Source organism: Mya arenaria, chromosome 15, assembly GCF_026914265.1.
Source record: "Mya arenaria isolate MELC-2E11 chromosome 15, ASM2691426v1".
Lineage (NCBI taxonomy): Eukaryota > Metazoa > Mollusca > Bivalvia > Myida > Myidae > Mya > Mya arenaria.
In genome coordinates, this window is record NC_069136.1 from 41,211,040 (window position 1) to 41,232,636 (window position 21,597).

The following is a 21,597-nucleotide window of genomic DNA, read 5'->3' on the forward strand; positions in this document are numbered from 1 at the left end:
TCTGAAAAAGGCTTCCTACATTCATAGAACAACTGTTTATGGCTAGTCTTTTTCAATTAAGTGTTATGAAAAAGGCTTCCTGTATTCACAGAACAACTGTATACGGCCCGTCTTATTTGTTTAAGAATTCTGAAAAAGGCTTCCTATATCCATAGAACGACTGTATATGACCCGTCTTATTTGATAAAGACCTATGAAAAAGGCTTCCATTTTGAATATTTGCACGTACACTGAATTATTTTGCATGTCAAGGTTCATTTTGTTTGCTGAGCTTACAGGAGTGGGTCAGATAATACAGTAAGGTCAAATTGAAAGCGAGCGTTTATATCTGAACTACTATCGCCGTGACCGTATATTTGATATCTCTCGCATTTATTTTTGTTATCTGCAAGATAAAAATGTTCAATCTGGGTGAAACATTGCCTTAAACACAGTTGACCAGATTTATACTAGGATTTAATATGGCTTGAATATTCGCTAATAAATGACGCAATCTTACAATTGTGTTTGTTTGTTTGTTGTTTTACTGCATTTCTTAAAAATGTTAAATGAAATATAGAAGAAATTTTAAAAGTAATTAAAGCGAATCATTGTAAGGGCAGTTTGAACTATATTAAGGCTACTAACCCTCTTCAAAACACGGACAGCAAGTTTTAACATTGTATACTTTTTAATAATTTTAATAATTGTCATACTTCGTATATTTCTGTATAAACTCAGTCGACTTTCCTATAAACTGAGTATACTTTCCTATAAACTGAGTATACTTCCCTATAAACTGAGGGAAAAGTCAGTATGAGTTTATACATGAAGATAACTATTTCTAAATTGCTCTCTGTTGGACAAAACCCTTTAACAGTTTGATTGATAAACGCACGTGGTAGCAGTAACTCACAATGTATGTGATACTGTGTACATTACAACTATATCTTTATAAATAAAGTATAATAGTTTGTAATTTGTGATTTATTGTTTGTAATATGAGTGATCTCTGAGTTGCAATGCCATAAAACTAGGACTTGATGATGCAATCGACATGGACGTGTCTCGTTGGATTAGCAGTAGTATGTGGTAAGTTTGGTTTTGTTGTATTGTAATGGAAGTGTCGAATTGCAATATTCTTGATATGATATAATACAGTGTTTGTATACCACGTGATAAATTACATCATATATGCTACGTCGGAAGGCAACATTTTGCTTAAAATGAAGACTTAAATCAAAGATAATTTTCTTTTACTACACCATTTTAAATGAAACAAAGGACAGTCTATGCCGCTTAAAGAGCTCCTCCTTCGTTTTATTGCCGAAGTTTCATAAGGTGATTAGTTTCAACAAACACTTCGATAAATTGCGTCATATATGCTACATCGGAAGGCAATATTTTGCTTCGAATGAAGACTTTAAACAAAGATAACTTCACTATTTCTTCACCATTATAAATGAAACCTAGCGCAGTCTACGCCGATTACGGAGCCCCGCCTTCAGTCTTTTACCAGAGTTTCATTGAGAGTTTAGTTTCTTAAAACAATTCGATAAACCTTTTCACAATACGGCCGTTTGTCGGAGCACTGTCAAAACATAATATTACAAACAGGTTTGTCAAAGTGTTTGATGAAACTAACCACCTTATCAAACTTCAGTAATAAAACGAAGGGGGGGGGGGGGCTCTTTTAGCGGCATAGACTGCCCTTTATTTTATTTAAAATAGTGTAGTAAAAGAAAAGTTATTTTTGGTAGTCTACATTTTTAACAAAATGTTGCCTTCCGACATAGCAAATATGACGTCATTTATCACGTGGTATACACACACTGATTTTTTTTGTTTGCTATGTAATAGTCCTATTTTAATAACTATTTATTTCTGCATATAATTAGCAGCATCAGTATTTGCCAGCGAGAATGTCGACCCTGTGCGGAGCAATTACACCGTATCTGATGGCCACGCAACATGCATTGTCATGGCAACAGGAATACGCCTCAAGATCCCATATGTTGGAACAAACAAAGTATGTATGCTTGTATCGAATACAACGTCACTTTGCAGCAGTGGAACACATTCAAATACTTTAGAATTGTATACTCTTAATTTGACTTTTCATTCGAAATGTTTTTCCATGACTGGAATTTCAGAGGCTATTTTTGGGGGAAATCGGGGTTCCGTCGCGTGAAACGGCTATGACAAAGGCTCCAGCTAATATGGTAGCGATTAATGATAATAGTAGGTTACAACATTTCTTAAATATTCATTTTGTTAATTGAATATTCGAATGTTCGATCGAAAGAATTACCGAATATTCGAATATCAATTTTGCCATTCGTTTGCATCCCTACATTTTATTCATCCCCTTTCCTAAGTCAAACAATTTCCCTGCTTATATAACACTGTTCCTATGGCAATGTAAAATACACCAACACTATGAAAACAACAGCCTCTGAAAGATTGAGACATTTCTTTAACACTTGTAGCAAGTTCAACAAGTTCAAAGCCATCTGACACCATATCTATAGTTGGCTAAATGCTCATTTATCAAATGCATTAGTGGGTTAATTTGTATTTCAGAACTATACTACAATTATAGACGTGCCTGCAAATACGACAGGTTCATCGGGGAAGTGCCAAAACAGCGACGGGTCAGAAACCTTGACAATACAAGTATACCCAACATTTACAGTGACACTTGTGTTTGGAAACTCCAGTGTTAATCCGAATTCATACGAATGGAAATCCATTAGCCTTACCTACAAACTGGATGGTGCCCACTTTCCAAATGCCACAAACACCGGTCAACCGATCTCAGAACAGCTTCTTCTGGCCAATGGGTCACTGTCGTCAACATTTGGTGGATCGTTCAGTTGCCAAGGTAGACAAGACTTTGTAATGAACGATGGAACAATCTTTACTCTGTCTGATTTGCAATATAGAGCGTTTGGAGTAACGGACAGTACAGTGTTTTCTGAATCAAATGTTCAGCACTGCTCTGCCGACGACGAAGATCACCCTAACACAGATCTTGCTATTGCTATTCCTGTCGGGATCGCCCTGGCTGCGTGTATAGTTATCGTTGTGGTCATTTATGTCGTAGCTAGTCGTGTAAGGGGCCCTGAGGAGTCGGGTTTTTCTGATGATTGACATTTGTAGAAGCTCATATATACTTCGTGTTCATTCCTGTGTAGTTTTCAAATTGATGGAAAGCCAAATGTCTAATTTTCAGTTGTATTTGAATATTATGTTAATTACTTTAATTAAGCACCTTTGGGCCATATTATCAACGCGTATTGACGAAATATGGCGAGTTCAATATGATCCTGATCTAGCATGGTGTCAGATTCTTATTTGGTACGCACTTTGGTGAAATGTCATCTATTTAAGCGATAGAAGCACAGTTCTGCGTTCAGCGGTGTTTTTCACCGTACACATGAGACGCAATTTAAGAAAACTAGGTCACATATGAAAACGACGTCACGTGAGTAAACTCGATTTTTCAACAAGCAGATTTTTTAAGCATTAAATTTTTATATAATTAACATTCAATTCACAAAGATGACAGTAAAAATTAAATCAATTTCATGTTTAACCACAGCATGTTGAAAACGTCAGTTTTCGCGTAACTTCGTTTTCACGTGTGGCCTGGTTTTCACAGATTGCGTCATATATGTACGGTGACATTAACACCGCTGAACAGTAATATACTTCTAGAATGTACTATCACTTGAAATAATGCCAGGGCATAAACAGTATTCAAAGGGTTGATCAACTACTGCTATATTTGTATGACAATGTTTATATGTTTATATATTATATATACATACTATACAGGCTTGAGCTAATGATTTTGTAGCTATAACATGAGACGGCAGGAATTATTTATACTAATTTATACTAATTTATATTAATAAATAAATCATTAATAAACAAGGAAATAAACTTAAAGATGCACTCTTTCTCCCAAATAAGATTGATCTCAATTAAATATAATTGTTTTAATATACCAAAAAGAATGAATAAATGTCGAAAAAGATGGTTTTTATTAAGGATATCGAGTTTAATTTGAAAGTAAGGTGCAGAAAACACGATATTTCTACCTTATGAGACGCAGTAAATCTTTAAGCATTTACCAATTATTTCATATTTTTGCGTTTCAGCTATTAAAAACACGGTTACAATCTTGTTATCAGTAATTAATATTTTTCATAAATGCATTATTTAGTAAGTTGTTAAAGGTTTATCACTCAAAATTTATGTTTGTTATACATGTGTATGTATTGATTTTGAATAAGAGTGTCACTTTAATAATAAATACACTTGACGCATTTCTTTTTTTCTTCAAAGTTATTTGAAGGTCACTGGTTTCTGAAGCGTTCATTTGTTCGTTTCCTACACAAACATATACCGGAATTATGCTGAATCATGGCTAGGGGGTGAACACTGTAAGCGTTTAATATGTCTGTCACAAAGAAGGTCTATTCATGGCCACACTCACTTTAAAGCTTTGGTATGCCGGCATAATGCCGATAAGGAAACTACGCCCGACCTGCTATTTAGTTGGGCATCAAAGTCAGTGTGTGTATACCACGTGATCAATTACGTCATAAATGCTACGTCGGAAGGCAACTTTTTTGCTTCGACTAAAAACTTAAAACAAAGATAACATCACTATTTCTCCACCTTTTTAAATGAAACATAGCACAGTCTAAGCCGCATACACAGCCCCGCCTTTAGTCTTTAACCACTATCAAAACATTTTTTCTGGAAACAGGTTTTTCGAAGTGTTTGATGAAACTAATCACCTTATCAAACTCAGGTAATAAAACGAAGGCGGGAGTCTTCAAGCGGCAAAGACTGCCCTTTGTTTCATTTGAAATGGTGTAGTAAAAGAAAAGTTATATTTGTTTTAAGTCTTCATTTTAACTTAAATCTTAAGTCTTCATTTTAACTTTTAAGCAAATTATTGCCTTCCGACGTAGCATATATATGACGTTATTTATATCATGGTTTATACACACACTGACGTAACAGTGGCTCAAATTTCTTTACGCAAATTCAAGTTTGGATAAAACGAAGCGGAAAGAAACAAGAAACATTTAAAATCTTTAATAAACATTTTCAAACAACAAACAAGTATTTATCACAGGTTAATGTATTGATGAAAATCCCTGCTGAAACAGACATGCATATTGAACTCTACTCTAATTAACAAAACATATCCTCTTTTCAAACTCTGAAATTGCTCCAATATGCATACGCACTATAGCTCTAGTAAACAGTTGATCTAGGCATCTTTCTAAGTCTTACCGAATTCTTTGTTGTTTTTGACCAATTAGTGATTGACGAGTCAATGCCATAACACAGATTTTGGCAGCAGATGTTTGTTAATAACAATAATACACACAAAACATGCCACTAAAAACCCATAGCTGGAACGATGTTTCATGCTTTGCATGCTATTACCACGCCTATAACCACGCCTGTATCTAGGACACAATGCAACATACGAACATGTTAAATTGCAATAACAGCACTTTTTTATAGGACCGTAAGAAGACCGGTTTAAGCCTTCATTTGATTTACCAAGCAATCAAACACATTGTATTGATAATGAATAAAGCGAGATTGAATTTGCGTGAATTACAGGCTCTCCAGAAATACATCGGAAAAAAATAGGGGAAAAATAGGATTTTTTTCAAGCAGAAAACTAGGAAAACTAGGAATACTGAGACAAAAACTAGGAGGTATTATCAGATAAGTATTACCTTACTACTGCTTAACTGTCCAATTACCTTACATATAAGTGTTCAGCTGACTGTAAATTTGCTTCTGTTTGGCGTCACCCTGGCATAGTCCAACCTTAAACACCATGGGTAAAGGCTAAACTATGTATCAATGACACGAATCCACTACTTCCAGTAGCATAGGCAAGTCAGCTGAACAGCTCTACATAATATTATTTCGGCAAGAAAATCTTCAAAACACAATGAAAACACAAAATTGAAACTTTCATAATTTCATGATAAATTGACATAATGCTGCAAATAAAAAAAAACTAGTAATACCAAGAGCATTTTAGAAAAAAAACTAGGAAAAATTAGGAGCACTTTAAAAAAACTAGGAGCTGCTAGAGAGTCTGGTATTACAATCGCATCATGTATACCACGGTATAATGGTCTAATTGTTCCCCTCAAAAATGTTTGGCTATCACTGATGACATTGAAGTTCTCAATATAAGGAATACATTGTGATTAACATATCCATCTTGTAAAACCGGTTCTGTATGGACATTTTAATATAATGTATTATAACAAATTTTACCATGATAAATAAAGGAAATAATTGTTATTGTTTGATATGTTGATATTCGGGCAACCAAGCTGAAGATTCGATATTGTATTTCCTTTGTGTCTTCTTCTTCTGGCTTTTACCACAACTGCAGATGCACTTTCAAAATGGTCGTGTTAATAACAAGTAGGATAACATTAAAACATTAAATGAAAAACAAAACAAACAAAATGAAATAAAAACAACATTCGTTGCATGCTTGAAGCTTGGCCGTCGTGCTCGAAGCGGGTCACGTGTTCTACATTGTTGTCGGTACTGCTTGTGTCAGGCGCATGCGCAATCTTGGTGGTTGCCATATTAGAAGTGGGTCACGTGCTCCACATTGTTGTTGGTACGGCTTGTGTCAGCCGCATGCGCAATCTTGGAGGTTTCAATATTAGTAGTGGGTCACGTGCTTTACACTATTATCGGTACGGTTTGTGTCAGGCGCATGCGCCAACTTGAAGGTTGCAATGTTAGAAGTGGGTCACGTGGTCTACATTGCTCTGGTCTCGGTCTGCGTTAGACGCATGCGATAACTGTAAAAAAACGAGAACTTACTTTTAAACTCATGCTTTTAAAAATCATATCAAAAGTTATGTTTCATAATTTAACACATATTGTTACTTCCTAAATTTAGAAACAGTCAAATTTTGAATATAATAGTTTATTGATAACTTCATAACGAAGATTGTATCAAGTGAAATAAAACAATACATATTTCATAGAATGGAAATTGAGAAAGAATTTTGTATATATGAAATATCAGACACAAACATTCAATGTTGGAGTAACTTGTATCATGGATGCACATGTATACCGAATGCACGTTCGGGGACAACACTCGCCAGTTAGTACTGTTTCGTACTCAGTACATACATGCCAGCTAAGGCGTTTTAAGCTCACAACATGCAAACTTTCTACTTTCGCATTCTAAACCCGTATGTTCATAACTTACTCTATTAAACACGATGTGACATGAGTAAGTAGCGACATGTTTTCAATTAAAATGTATGCGTTTAGTATGAACTTTCTCTGAAACAATTAAAACCCTCAAAGCAATAAACTTCCAATCGGCGTAATGTGCCGTTCTTACTCAGATAACTTATGTATTTTAACATATTGAAAATACTTTAAAAACTTTTTTGCTAAATGTCTGGAATTAGCAGTAACCCAATTTATGTGGTTACAAAAAAACAACAATTGTCACCATCATTTTCTGCCCGACTGAAATTTTGCAATACAAATGCAACTTGTCGTTTTGAGTCTTGAAACTAATATAATCTTGTCAGATGTTAGGCCTTTCATATACATGGACTTAGGATAATCAGAGTAGTGTATGGACGTTACAAGCAAAACATTCTTCATAGGTTTTTAAATGATTTCTAGAGTGAATCGTCTTCTAGTAAGGCGTCTGATACTGCATAACTGTAGGATGGGTTTTTCCTGATGCTACCTTTCGTACTTGTTTCCTCTTCTTTCAATGATCTAAAACTGGTGTCCGATTCAACAGTTGGCGGATGAGCAGAGGCATAATGCTTCCGGCGGATTGCACCCGGACTAGTTTTTGGGGACACAAACCTAACATTTTTTTCACCCGTTCGTCTTTCAGATGCAGGGGACCTTTCACCTGACAAACCTGTTTTCTCTTTTAAAGACCCACCCCTTTTTACTTCACCTGCCCGTGTCTTAGACAAAGAACCATGCCTACTTCGACCCCGAATAATCCGATCAAAATTCTTTTTCTTCTTTTCATATATCCCTCCCTCCTTTACCTTTTTATCCCGCGATTCCATTTCGTTTTCTAGACAGAATTTCACACCATTATTGTCTTCTTCATTTTCATTTTCTGACACTGGGCACAAGTTTGAGGTTTCTACTCGGTCCTCAGAGGATGCTGTCGACGGGGCATTTCGTCGGAACCTTAGCCGACGACGGGCGGGGGAATCAAGCCCTTTGAGCACATTTCCGACGCTGACGCCTCGCCGCCTGCCGCCCTCATGATCCGGAGTAGGTACAGCTAAACTGAGGCGACGTCTGTAGTTGTTTGTGGCAACATTCGGCGCTAGGCTCTTCCGACGCGGCCGATTCTCCGGTATTTCCGGTGATTCGCTGATGGGCGTGTTCCACAGCGCCTGCGACATCCGGCGCGTTCGCATCTGTTTGTTCTGGAGGTATGTTAGTAGGTCATTCTCGCTATTATCATTCTTGAGGTTTTTGTCTAGGCGTTTATATTGTTGCTGAAATAAATGGCAACACATCTTAATATAGAAATAAAAAACATCAGTTTGGAACATTGAAAATTATAAGCAATCAGTTAAAAAATAGACCCACTAAAGTGGATTTGTAGAACAAAATATGAACTTATAAGATTAATTCATTAACTGGACAACTTCGAGTACTCTCAATTAAACATAAACACAACCATCGTCATAGGAACGACAATTGAAAATCGGACAAGTATTCCTTTTCATGAATTGTCTATGGCATGTTTAAAAAATCCTGTTAAAATAATACGGCTGCTGCGAGCTGACTATTAACGAAAGTGACACTTCCGGTTCCAGTAAGCTAGCAGAGACCACGTCTCTCTTTATTCCATAAAAAAGGTATATGCCAAAACTGTCTGTATTTAAATGCAATTCAAGCCTCACATGTCTGCGGGATGGCACCATTATCTTCCGGACGTCCATGGCGGTTGGGTTGTCCTGAAGACGAGTCTCCATATCACGCGTTAACGCTACGGGGAACAAAGACTTCCTACGGCGAGTGGCTGGAAGGGTAGGTATGAGAAATGTACAGTAATATATATTAATAGATTATAGAAGACATAACACGACACAGCAATCCAACATTATTCTCGTACAGAAGATTGTATGTTGACTTCCAGTTTTCACACCGTATGTCACCGTACATCATTATACTATTGTCTAGTATGAGTGTCTAGACTGCAACAACAACAACATCACACTGACAATATGTTTATCTTATGCAATTAAAAACATCATAAAAAGTAAGTTCCGTACAGGAGCGCCAATCTTTTATCAACACAACTCAACAACCACATCCTTGATGAAACCTACCAACTACATTGTGTAACTTTCATAAACACCGTGCCTTGTACCCTAGCACCTACCCTGTGACTCCATCATCTCGCGGTCTAGCTCCGAGTTTATGTCCTCGGAGGAAGCGTTGAGAGACGGCACGGGGAATGTGATGTCACCACAGACAGACCCTCCCTCGCTCGGCGTACCCGGAAATGCCTCATCATCATCAATACTTGAATACACAAATAAATTCCATTCCTTTAAAGGGCTCTTTATCACAGAATGTGCATATGAGTGCAAGTCATCGGACTGGTTTAATTGAAAGTTGTTCCGAAATGTACATTTTTCATGGAAACAACAATAAGTTTGAATTTTGATATACAATTCCTTATTGAATTGCATAGATGGTAAACAATGCTGTACATATGTTCCAGAAGGTAAATTTAACTAAAATTCATATATCTGTTTGAAAACCATACATGAAATAGTAATAAAAACGACTTTTGAGACATGCACACATTCACTAACAACCTAAGTCTAGACTTTAGTTGTTAGTGAATATGGGTCCTCTCCATCAAACTGCAGTGGTCCGACCAAGACCTTTGTTCTTGGGTTGGTCGGTCCGAATTAAGTTATACGACTAGTACATGTTTGATAGTGCCATGTTTAATTACTAGATACATACATTTCCATATCGGAACGGGAACAAAGAGGCGGAGCTAAACTGTTCAATAACTAACGGGCGGATAAGTAACAATGTAATTCACTTATGCCGCACACTAATTATTGAACGTTACCCTTGACAACCTGGTACAGTTAGATCACCAGTTACCCTCGTGATTGAAATTATAAACTCTGTGAGACGTCCATCTATAACTTCAATACCTGGGCATCAAGAACCAATACTGTTTCTAAGTACAATGTAATATCAATTAAGAGATAAACAGGCTACAACATGTGACAATGGGACATACACTAATTCGGATCACTATGATGAGTCAGTGGGACATTTGCAAGCAATTGTTTACGATTGTCCATGTTTTGATAATGCGCATTTTTTATGGTTTGGCCACATGAATTACATACGGGAATTCTTCCAAGGAGACCTGCTCGCTGCCGTACTTCTCCATGATCATCTTGCTGCCACCCAAGTGCTCGAAATGCTGCCTGTAAACACATTTGTTAATGTGTATGTGGTGTTTTTTCATGTTTATGTGGTTTTTGTTTATGTGTATCTGGTGTTTGTTAATGTGTATGTGGTATTTGTTAATGTGAATGTGGTGTTTTTTCATGTTTATGTGGTGTTTGTTTATGTGTATCTGGGCTTTGTTAATGTGTAGGTGGTATTTATTAATGTTAATGTGTATGTGGTGTTTTTCATGTTTATGAAGTGTTTGTTAATGTGTATGTGGTAATTGTTAATGTGTATGTGATGTTTTTCATGTTTATGTAGTGTTTGTTAATGTGTATGTGGTATTTGTTAATGTGTATGTGGTGTTTTTCATGTTTATGTAGTGTTTGTTAATGTGTATGTGGTATTTGTTAATGTGTATGTGGTGTTTTTCATGTTTATGTAGTGTTTGTTAATGTGTATGTGGTATTTGTTAATGTGTATGTGGTGTTTGTTAGCGTGTATGCTGTGTTTTTTTATGTGTATGTGGTATTTGTTAATGTGTATGTGGTGTTTGTTAACGTGTATGCGGTATTTGTTTATGTGTATGTGGTATTTGTTAATGTGTATGTGGTATTTGTTAATGTGTATGTGGTGTTTGTTAACGTGTATGTTGTATTTGTTTATGTGTATGTTGTATTTGTTTATGTGTATGTGGTATTTGTTAATGTTTATGTGGTATTTGTTAATGTGTATGTGGTGTTCGTTAACGTGTATGTGGTATTTGTTTATGTGTATGTGGTATATGTTAATGTGTATGTGGTATTTGTTAATGTGTATGTGGTATTTGTTAATGTGTATGTGATGTGTTTTCATGTGTATGTGGTATTTGTTAATGTGTATGTGGTATCTGTTAATGTGAATTTGGTGTTTGTAAATGTGAATGTGGTGTTTGTAAATGTGTATGTGGTATTTGTTAATGTGTATGTGGTATTTATTAATGTGTATGTGATGTTTTTTTCATGTGTATGTGGTATTTGTTAATGTGTATGTGGTATTTGTTAATGTGTATGTGGTATTTGTTAATGTAAATGTGGTATTTGTTAATGTGAATGTTGTGTTTGTTAATGTGAATGTTGTGTTTGTTTATGTGTATGTGGTGTTTGTTAATGTGAATGTTGTGTTTGTTAATGTGTATGTGGCGTTTGTTAATGTAAATGTGGTATTTGTTAATGTGTATGTGGTGTTTGTTAATGTGAATGTTGTGTTTGTTTATGTGCATGTGGTGTTTGTTAATGTGAAAGTTGTGTTTGTTAATGTGTATGTGGTATTTGTTAATGTAAATGTGGTATTTGTTAATGTGTATGTGGTGTTTGTTTATGTGTATGTGGTGTTTGTTAATGTGAATGTTGTGTTTTTTCATGTGTATGTGGTATTTGTTAATGTGTATGTGGTATTTGTTAATGTGTATGTGGTGTTTGTTAATGTGAATGTTGTGTTTGTTAATGTGAATGTGGTGTTTGTTAATGTGTATGTGGTATTTGTTAATGTGAATGTGGTATTTGTTCATGTGTATGTGGTGTTTGTTAATGTGAATGTTGTGTTTGTTAATGTGTATGTGGCGTTTGTTAATGTAAATGTGGTATTTGTTAATGTGTATGTGGTGTTTGTTAATGTGAATGTTGTGTTTGTTTATGTGCATGTGGTGTTTGTTAATGTGAAAGTTGTGTTTGTTAATGTGTATGTGGTATTTGTTAATGTAAATGTGGTATTTGTTAATGTGTATGTGGTGTTTGTTTATGTGTATGTGGTGTTTGTTAATGTGAATGTTGTGTTTTTTCATGTGTATGTGGTATTTGTTAATGTGTATGTGGTATTTGTTAATGTGTATGTGGTGTTTGTTAATGTGAATGTTGTGTTTGTTAATGTGAATGTGGTGTTTGTTAATGTGTATGTGGTATTTGTTAATGTGAATGTGGTATTTGTTCATGTGTATGTGGTGTTTGTTAATGTGAATGTTGTGTTTGTTTATGTGTATGTGGTGTTTGTTAATGTAAATGTTGTGTTTTTTCATGTGAATGTGGTATTTGTTAATGTGTATGTGGTATTTGTTAATGTGTATGTGGTGTTTGTTAATGTGAATGTGGTGTTTGTTAATGTGAATGTGGTGTTTGTTAATGTGTATGTGGTATTTGTTAATGTGAATGTGGTATTTGTTCATGTGTATGTGGTGTTTGTTAATGTGAATGTTGTGTTTGTTTATGTGTATCTGATATTTGTTAGTGTGTATGTGGTGTTTGTTAATGTGTATGTGGTGTTTGTTAATGTGTAGGTGGTGTTTGTTAATGTGTATGTGGTGTTTTTTCATGTGTATGTGGTGTTTTTTCATGTGTATGTGGTGTTTGTGTATGTGGTGTTTGTTAATGTGTATGTGTGTGGTGTTTGTTAATGTGTATGTGGTGTTTGTTAATGTGAAAGTGGTGTTTGTTAATGTGTATGTGGTGTTTTATCATGTGTATGTGGTGTTTATACTCGTGTGTATCTAGCTCATTGTTGTTTGTGCCATTGCCTTGTATCTCTAAACAGGGCTTATATATCTAACGTTCGTCTACTAGGCTTGTCCCTATAGTTTTCATTGTATCATTGCACATAGTCATATAAACTGAAATAATAATTTGATAGAAAATACTAACACCATCAATTTATCACATGGTAATAATTGGTTAAAACGGTTATAACTGCATACCACTTCATTTATATATTTTTTTAATATTTATCAATGTTACACCGTTTGCAAAGATCTGACCAATTGCCTTTTCTATACCGCTTAAATTATTTAAGCGAATTTCGAGATAGTTTTGTTACCAAGAACCTCATTTATGATGCAAATGAGCAGTAAGACTTACTGTAGTGCGAGTTTGTTGAAGTAGGCCATGATCTGATCGTCTGTGGAGACAGGGTCCCTCTGAAGGAAGATCTTCAGGTAGCGCCTGTTGTACTGCTCGAGTTTCTCCTAAACAAGGGAAAAACATGTATACATGTACATGTTGTATCACCAAACACCTAGCTAATGATCTATTTCTCGTAAAGAACGGATGCAATGGGCTGAATTGACAAACATATTTAGTATGGTACTTGTTATTATTGTGTCAGGTTTCCGGCCTCGATACATTGTCCCTCTAAACATGGTTTACATTAGAATGTTTGACCACTAGGCATGTATATAATATATAAAATGTTCGGAAACAGTATCGATTAAAAGAAAAAATGCTATGGAACGCTCTTTACAACTAAAAGAACTCCTTTTATCTTTGGACAGTAAACTTCTTTTAGCAATGATAAGGGAAACTATGTGGTATCAGATTCGGTCGCTTACCCGGAAGGAGTTCGAGCCACGCTGGCCCGATATTTCCTCTATTCCCGCCATCACGTGATCCGTCACATGACTGTTGATCTCCTCGCTCAGCAGCTGTTGCTCTTTCTTCTCCATCTTCACGCGCAGAAGCTTGACCAGTGGCTTGATCGTGCTGCCCTGCAACATGGATTGATGTTGTTGACCTCGCAACCATTGGTAAGTGTACGTCATTTGGTCGGCAACATCATTACCGCGACCAATGATAAGTGTAAGTCATTTGGGAGGCAATATTGTTATCGCGACCAGTGATAAGTGTCAGTCATTTGGTCGGCAACATTGTTACCTTGTTCAGTGATAAGTGTCAGTCATTTGGTCGACAACATTGTTACCGCGACGAGTGATAAGTGTAAGTCATTTGGGAGGCAATATTGTTATCGCGACCAGTGATAAGTGTCAGTCATTTGGTCGGCAACATTGTTACTGCGACGAGTGATAAGTGTAAGTCATTTAGCCGACAACATTGTTACCGCGACCAATGATAAGTGTAAGTCAATTGGTAGGCAACATTGTTACCGCGACCAGTGATAAGTGTCAGTCATTTAATAGGCAACATTGTTACCGCGACGAGTGATAAATGTACGTCATTTGGTCGGCAACATTGTTATCGCGTCCAGTGATAAGTGTAAGTCATTTGGTCGGCAACATTGTAACCGCGACGAGTGATAAGTTTAAGTCATTTGGTCGGCAACATTGTAACCGCGACGAGTGATAAGTGTAAGTCATTTGGCTGGCAACATTGTTACCGCGACCAGTGATAATTGTAAGTCATTTGGCTGGCAACATTGTTACCGCGACCAGTGAAAAGTGAAGGTAATTTGGTCGGCAACATTGATACCGCGACCAATGATAAGTTTAAGTCATTTGGTAGCAAACATTGTTACCGCGACCAATGATAAGTGTAAGTCATTTGGTAGGCAACATTGTTACCGCGACCAATGAAAAATGAAGGTAATTTGGGAGGCAATATTGTTACCGCGACGAGTGATAAGTGTAAGTCATTTTGTAGGCAACATTGTTACCGCGACGAGTGATAAGTGTAAGTCATTTGGGAGGCAATATTGTTACCGCGACCAGTGATAAGTGTAAGTCATTTGGTCGGCAACATTGTTACCGCGACCAATGATAAGTGTAAGTCATTTGGTCGGCAACATTGTTACCGCGACCAATGATAAGTGTAAGTCATTTGGGAGGCAATATTGTTACCGCGTCCAGTGATAAGTGTCAGTCATTTGGCCGACAACATTGTTACCGCGACCAATGATAAATGTAAGTCATTTGGTCGGCAACATTGTTACTGCGTCCAGTAAGTAGTGTCAGTCATTTGGTTGGCAATATTGTTACCGCGCCCAATGATAAGTGTAAGTCATTTGGTCGGCAACATTGTTACCGCGCCCAATGATTAGTGTCAGTCATTTGGTCGGCAATATTGTTACCGCGCCCAATGATAAGTGTAAGTCATTTGGCCGACAACATTGTTACCGCGACCAATGATAAGTGTAAGTCATTTGGTCGGCAACATTGTTACCGCGTCCAGTGATTAGTGTCAGTCATTTGGTAGGCAACATTGTTACCGCGTCCAGTGATAAGTGTCAGTCATTTGGCCGACAACATTATTACCGCGACGAATGATAAGTGTAAGTCATTTGGGAGGCAATATTGTTTCCGCGACCAGTGATAAGTGTAAGTCATTTGGTCGGCAACATTGTTACCGCGACGAGTGATAAGTGTCAGTCATTTGGTAGGCAACATTGTTACCGCGACGAGTGATAAGTGTCAGTCATTTGGTCGGCAACATTGTTACCCTGACGAGTGATAAGTGTAAGTCATTTGGCCGACAACATTGTTACCGCGACGAGAGATAAATGTCAGTCATTTGGTCGGCAACATTGTTACCGCGACCAGTGATAAGTTTATGTAAATCTGAACCTGAGCGGTTTGATCGCTCTGCTCGGCAGTAGATGGTTATTCCGTCCTGCGCTGCTTAAATAAGCGGACAATCGTACTTTAATCAACAGTTTTACGGACCGCAGTTGATTTGTTTATGTTTGTTCTGTGATATTCTTAAATTGTAGGGACGATATAATTTACATTACACATATCGTTTTGAAAGCAAGTGGAACACAAATTGGCATCGTTACCATATATGATCGATGTGTGTTTCTTCCTAGTAACAGTAACAAATAGCTTCTCACAAGTTATATGGTCGCGATTGTGTGAAAGTGAAGTCTAAGTGAAAACAATACTGAAACGTCATAAAACATTACCTGAATGAAGACGGTGAAAAATATAACTGTGAGTGTTGTCGTGAGAAAGTGTCCCTTCGGCAGGTTTTTGGGGTTGAGAACACCGACGAGGGAAAAGGCCACGGCTCCTCGCAACCCACCGTATGCCTTGAGATACAGGAATGGGAAGATTTACAATTTTACCGGCATTTTACTTCTAAACTAGTAATAAATCTAATACTAATAATAATAATAATAATAATAATAATGATAATGATAATGATAATGATAATGATAATAATAATAATGATGATGATGATGATGATGATGATGATGATGATGATGATGATGATGATGATGATGATTATAATTATAATAATAATAATAATAATAATAATAATAATAATAATAATGATGATGATGATGATGATGATGATGATGATAATGATATGCCTTGAGATACAGGAATGGGAAGATTTACAATTTTACCGGCATTTTACTTCTAAACTAGTAATAAATAATAATAATAATAATAATAATAATAATAATAATAATAATAATAATAATAATAATAATAATAATAATAACAATAACAATAATAATAATAATAATAATAATAATAATAATAATAATAATAATAATAATAACAATAATAATAATAATAATAATAATAATAATAATAATAATAATAACAATAATAATAATAATAATAATAATAATAATAATAATAATAATAATAATAATAATAAAGAAAAGATTCATTGGGTTCTATTAAGGCAATACTATAGTCACCATGATGAACTGTTCTTCTAGATCTATCTTTCGGACTCTGTGCAACCGGTTAATGATCACAGTCAGGAGAAACACCACTGGAAATAATTAAACAGTACAATAAGAGTATTAAAGTCTAAAATTAGAAATTGGTTCAATGAAAACTAAAAACGAACGTCTGTAATACATTCTACAAGAGAAATACTTCGGAAGAACAAACTATATCCAAAGTATAAAAATGCAGGAATTTTCTTATTAAGAATTTACCTTGACAGAAGTACTACGCTACAGCAGTACTATGCTCTTTAATTCTTAAGATTTCTTTAATAAAGTATGTCGCTTTAACGGTATAGTCCAAAATTCATAGCCTTACCTTTAAATCTGGCCCTAATTTTCCGAAACTTCTTATGCTTAACAGGCTTAAGTAGCTTATTTCAATTAGTCAACATATATACTTTAACTGAATTTTGATAAAATAAAAAATGGTTTATTGTGGTTATCATAAAGAAGTTCCATGTCTAAAGTATACACATTCTTAACGAATTAAATATTATGCAAATGATTGAGAAACAAAATTAGTAAGCTTAGCTTAATCCTGTATTAAGAGACTAAAGAAGTTTCGAGAAATTGGGGCCAGCTGGGCCTCGTCTCAATACTGATTGTAAAGCTTTAGATCGTAAATTTCCACCTGCGTAACCCGGTTTTGAATAGAATAGACGGATAAATGAGAGTCTGTAGCCCACTTGGCATTCGGAACTCCTCGGCCATTTTCGTTGTTTTTGATAAAATGGCCGAGGAGCTCCGAATGGCCCACTTGGCAGTCGTCCGGGTGAGCACCGCATATTAGCGCTGTGTGAATGACATCGATAACACTTACCTATGAATCTGTAGAGTAGACAGAATAGAAGTGTCCAAAGTATGAATCCCAAATGCCAGTGTTCTAGGTTGAGCACGTCAGCTTTGAACAGCGATATCCCAAGGAACAGAAATATCACACAGTCACTCGTGGCGCTGTAGGAAACAAGAGAAGGTAGTTTGCAGTCTGGGCAAATTGCTGTCTAATGTGTTTGCCTAATATTATGTCTACTTCGAGCCAATGAGTAGTTAACATAGGCACCGAATGAAATGTTTTGTACACAAACTGTCCCTCTGAAACAATCTTCTTAACGTACTCAATGAAGGCCATTGAGAAGAGCAACATCAGGAAGTGGTTTTCTTACATGCTGCACAGGCTTAACTAAACCAATATGTTACAATCAGGTTTTATTCTATAAACGGAAAAATGAACAGCATGTAACATGCAGTTATTATTTCTCCTTTTATAGAATAAAACTGATTGTAACATAATTATTGCTTAAGTTATGCCTTTGCAACATGTAAGAAAACAAGTTTAGTTTTTATTTATAAAGCTATATATGTATGTGTGAAGTTCTTTAAATGTAAAGATTTTGCTATTTGGATTTGTTTTCCACCTTCTTGCTCAACATTGTAGCCAGAGATTATTCTCACCTCATCATCTTACTGAAGTATTTGACAGTGGTGTAAGACTTCCGGGAGATATTGTGGAACGCGTACTGGGCCTGGACCAGACCGCAACCTATAATACTGAACAAGGGTTGGGTAGAAAATAATAAATGTTTGCTCTAAGTAACTGATAATATCGTAATGATTTAGAAACGTCTTGAAAACATACAAACAATACAAATATATGTGATTGATGTTCCGTTCGTATAGTTAATAGTGCGTGTATACCACGTGATAAATTACGTCATATATGCTACGTCGGAAGGCAACATTTTGCTTAATATGAAGACTTAAAACAAAGATAACTTTTCTTTTACTACACCATTTTAAATGAAACAAAGGGCAGTCTATGCCGCTCAAAGAGCACCGCCTCCGTGTTTTACCGGAGTTTGATAATGTGATTAATTTTATCAAACACTATGACAAACCTGTTTCAAAAATAATGTTAAGACTGCTCTTTGTTTCATTTAAAATCGTGAAGAAATCGCGAAGTTATCTTTTTTTAAAGTCTTCATTCGAAGCGAAATGTTGCCTTCCGACGTAGCATTTATGACGTAATTTGTCACGTGGTATACACATACTGGGTAATGATAGCTAATGAGCGTATGGTACCATAAAAGTGTCCAATAGGCACATCGGATTAAACTATTCAGAGAAATGAGCGTTTACTTGTTTGTAACACGGAGTCTTTGTTGTGAAACTGATGGCATACCTGATAATACCGGAGAGGTGGAACATCTCCGCGGCCAGGTACGATATGTAGGCCAGGACAAACACTGCAAGGGGCTCCACCACTGCCAACATCATATAAGTAATGATGAATATGATAATAGTAAAAGTTGAAACACACCGCGCTGAATTGTAGGCACTCTGTATATGGCATTAAAACTAATATATCAAATAAACTAAGTTAAAACACAACACTTAATTACCTTTGTCTTTGTTTGTTCATAAAACAATGATAACAAAAATACTTTAGTTTGTTGAAAAGAATGCAAATCTTAAAATTCTCTTAAAATACTGTGACTGTCTCAATGAGAGAGAGAGAGAGAGAGAGAGAGAGAGAGAGAGAGAGAGAGAGAGAGAGAGATGCTACATAATTAGTTTCCATTACAAGATGGGTCATTGTCGGTTCGTGTTCCATACCTCTGCAATGTTCCGTATACTTGGTAAGGACTGCGGTCAGCATCCCAAGAATGATACCAATACCTAACCCGCCCAGACTCACCACGAAAAACTGAACTACCCCGATACATATCTGCAAATATACAAATTTAAGGGAAGTTGATACTTTTTGGAAACGAGAGAACTGCAAGTATAACAGTATTTATGGAAGATTTCATCAGTAACCTCACTATGTAAGGACACAACAAAACGAGATTACCATAAACAGCAGTAGATCTTTTTATACAAAGGAGATTACCATAAACAGCAGTAGATCTTTTTATACAAAACGAGATTACCATAAACAGCAGTAGATCTTTTTATACAAAACGAGATTACCATAAACAGCAGTAGATCTTTTTATACAAAACGAGATTACCATAAACACCAGTAGATCTTTTTATTTACATTCATTCCATAGATTTTCCGTAATAGCACGTTATGCAAATGCAGAATACTTGTTTTTGTGGGAGATGTCATTGGCCGCTAATTGATTGTGTTCAGCAAAAATAATCAAGCGTCTGTTTAATAAATTGTTGCCACGCGAAGTCATTTTCCAACGGAAATCAGCCGAAAAAGACCGATTTGAGTTTTATGAGAATTGTTGGTCTGCATGTTTGTCTTGAATTACATGTATCCACTGCGGTGTCCTATTTTCCTCGTATAATGACTCCGACAGCACAAACAGTTCTTAATTTGTTTTTTACAAGACATCTCGTCTAACATCGTATCTGTCTAAAAAAAATCCCGCCCTGTACCTTAACAAATGTGCACGAAGAACGTGTGTATATTTTTGGTATAATTTAGTTTGTACCGGAGGATTAGCTTGGAAAACACAGAATATCTAGAATTCCGGGCTTAAACTATTGTAAAAATATTATCAACCACAATGTCCTTCGAACATCTGTATACCCAACATATTATCATCAAAATAAAAACCATTGTTTGGTTATCTACATGAACGTTTTTCATCTAATTTGACTGTGACTTTTTTGTGTCTATAACGGAGTAAAACGAGTAGAAGACACCATAACGCACCAGTTCAGACTTATCTACTAAACATGTATTTCAAGGATATTTCGAGGACACCTAACCATATTGAAACCATCACAAGATTGTTATGATGCAACTGAATATCTTAATATGCTCCGAATTAATATACATATATTGAACCGAACAATTGGAACTACCCAAATATTTCATGTTGATCAAGCCATGACGACGCAAATAAATAAAGAACAAAGAAAGTTATCATGTCATCTAACATGCAAAATACTTTCCAGTAAAAAGATAAATCAGAATGAATGGATGGATATACATCACAATGTCAACAGCAGACGACAAAACAAACAAGAAACCATTATCGGAACATATTAGACATGCATGGTAGTCAATGAATCTGGTTTTATCAAAATAATTGTTGTCAGTCCGAATGATATCAGGGTTGCAATGATTATTTTCGGGTAAATCCTCGGCACGATATAGGTTATGATACGCTGGGGTGCCGAGGATGATTCGGGTATAAATGTCCTTGTACCTGGTCGACAGTGATGTGTTCCATCCTGTTCAGTGTCTTCATCATGTTGTATAGCACCACTGTTACCGCGTCTGAAAGGGGTACAATGAAACTTGAAGCAATACTGACATTTAAACCGTTAAGATACTCTAAAATTAATAATGCATGCTGACATTACATCCAGTTATTAATCCACTATAAGATGATTTCCCATATGCACTTCGTAAGGTTAGCGCGAAATGTTGTAATTCAAGATAGATATAGAAGGCGCTACAACATTCTTGCTCTTTGCCCTCGATTTGCTACTTCTATTTCTGGTGCCATTCCGGTTTCGAAAATAAATCAAATAATACATTATATTGTGCAATACATTTCAATTTAGTTTAAAAATCAATAACAATAAGGTTGTTTTTCTTGCACATTGACGCTAAACACAGAACCACCTTTACTGTTGTTTTGATACGCAATAAAGAGGAGTTAACACATTAAAGCAAGGAATTTTAGCTATCACCGAG

General features: G+C 35.9%; 2 protein-coding genes across 15 annotated transcripts in view; one reads left to right on the plus strand and one right to left on the minus strand.

The window, feature by feature from the left end:
* Nucleotides 1-910: 910 nt before the first annotated feature.
* LOC128220670 (lysosome-associated membrane glycoprotein 2-like) lies at nt 911-3,873 on the plus strand. 2 transcript variants are annotated; one of them, XM_052929159.1, is made up of 3 exons: nt 911-1,071; nt 1,878-2,008; nt 2,563-3,873. In XM_052929159.1, the coding sequence occupies exons 1-3, from the start codon at nt 1,023-1,025 to the stop codon at nt 3,130-3,132; spliced, it is 750 nt and encodes a 249-aa protein (XP_052785119.1). In that variant the 5' UTR covers nt 911-1,022; the 3' UTR covers nt 3,133-3,873. The 2 variants fall into 2 exon arrangements, with proteins under 2 accessions (XP_052785119.1, XP_052785120.1); XM_052929160.1 differs by having other exon boundaries at nt 1,881-2,008.
* Nucleotides 3,874-5,079: 1,206 nt separating this feature from the next.
* LOC128219835 (Na(+)/H(+) exchanger beta-like) overlaps nt 5,080-21,597 on the minus strand; it is a 134,882-nt gene continuing 118,364 nt past the window's right edge. For 12 of the 13 annotated variants that reach the window (XM_052927915.1, XM_052927925.1, XM_052927918.1 and 9 more), the window contains 13 exons: nt 21,104-21,174; nt 19,549-19,660; nt 19,115-19,196; nt 18,388-18,483; nt 17,756-17,889; nt 16,900-16,976; nt 16,150-16,275; nt 13,847-14,002; nt 13,377-13,483; nt 10,446-10,526; nt 9,449-9,591; nt 8,967-9,085; nt 6,872-8,555 (listed from right to left, as the gene is read on the minus strand). In XM_052927915.1, coding sequence (XP_052783875.1) covers nt 7,701-8,555; nt 8,967-9,085; nt 9,449-9,591; nt 10,446-10,526; nt 13,377-13,483; nt 13,847-14,002; nt 16,150-16,275; nt 16,900-16,976; nt 17,756-17,889; nt 18,388-18,483; nt 19,115-19,196; nt 19,549-19,660; nt 21,104-21,174 — 2,159 coding nt within the window. In that variant the 3' untranslated portion in view covers nt 6,872-7,700. The other variant, XM_052927927.1, reaches the window with a different exon arrangement.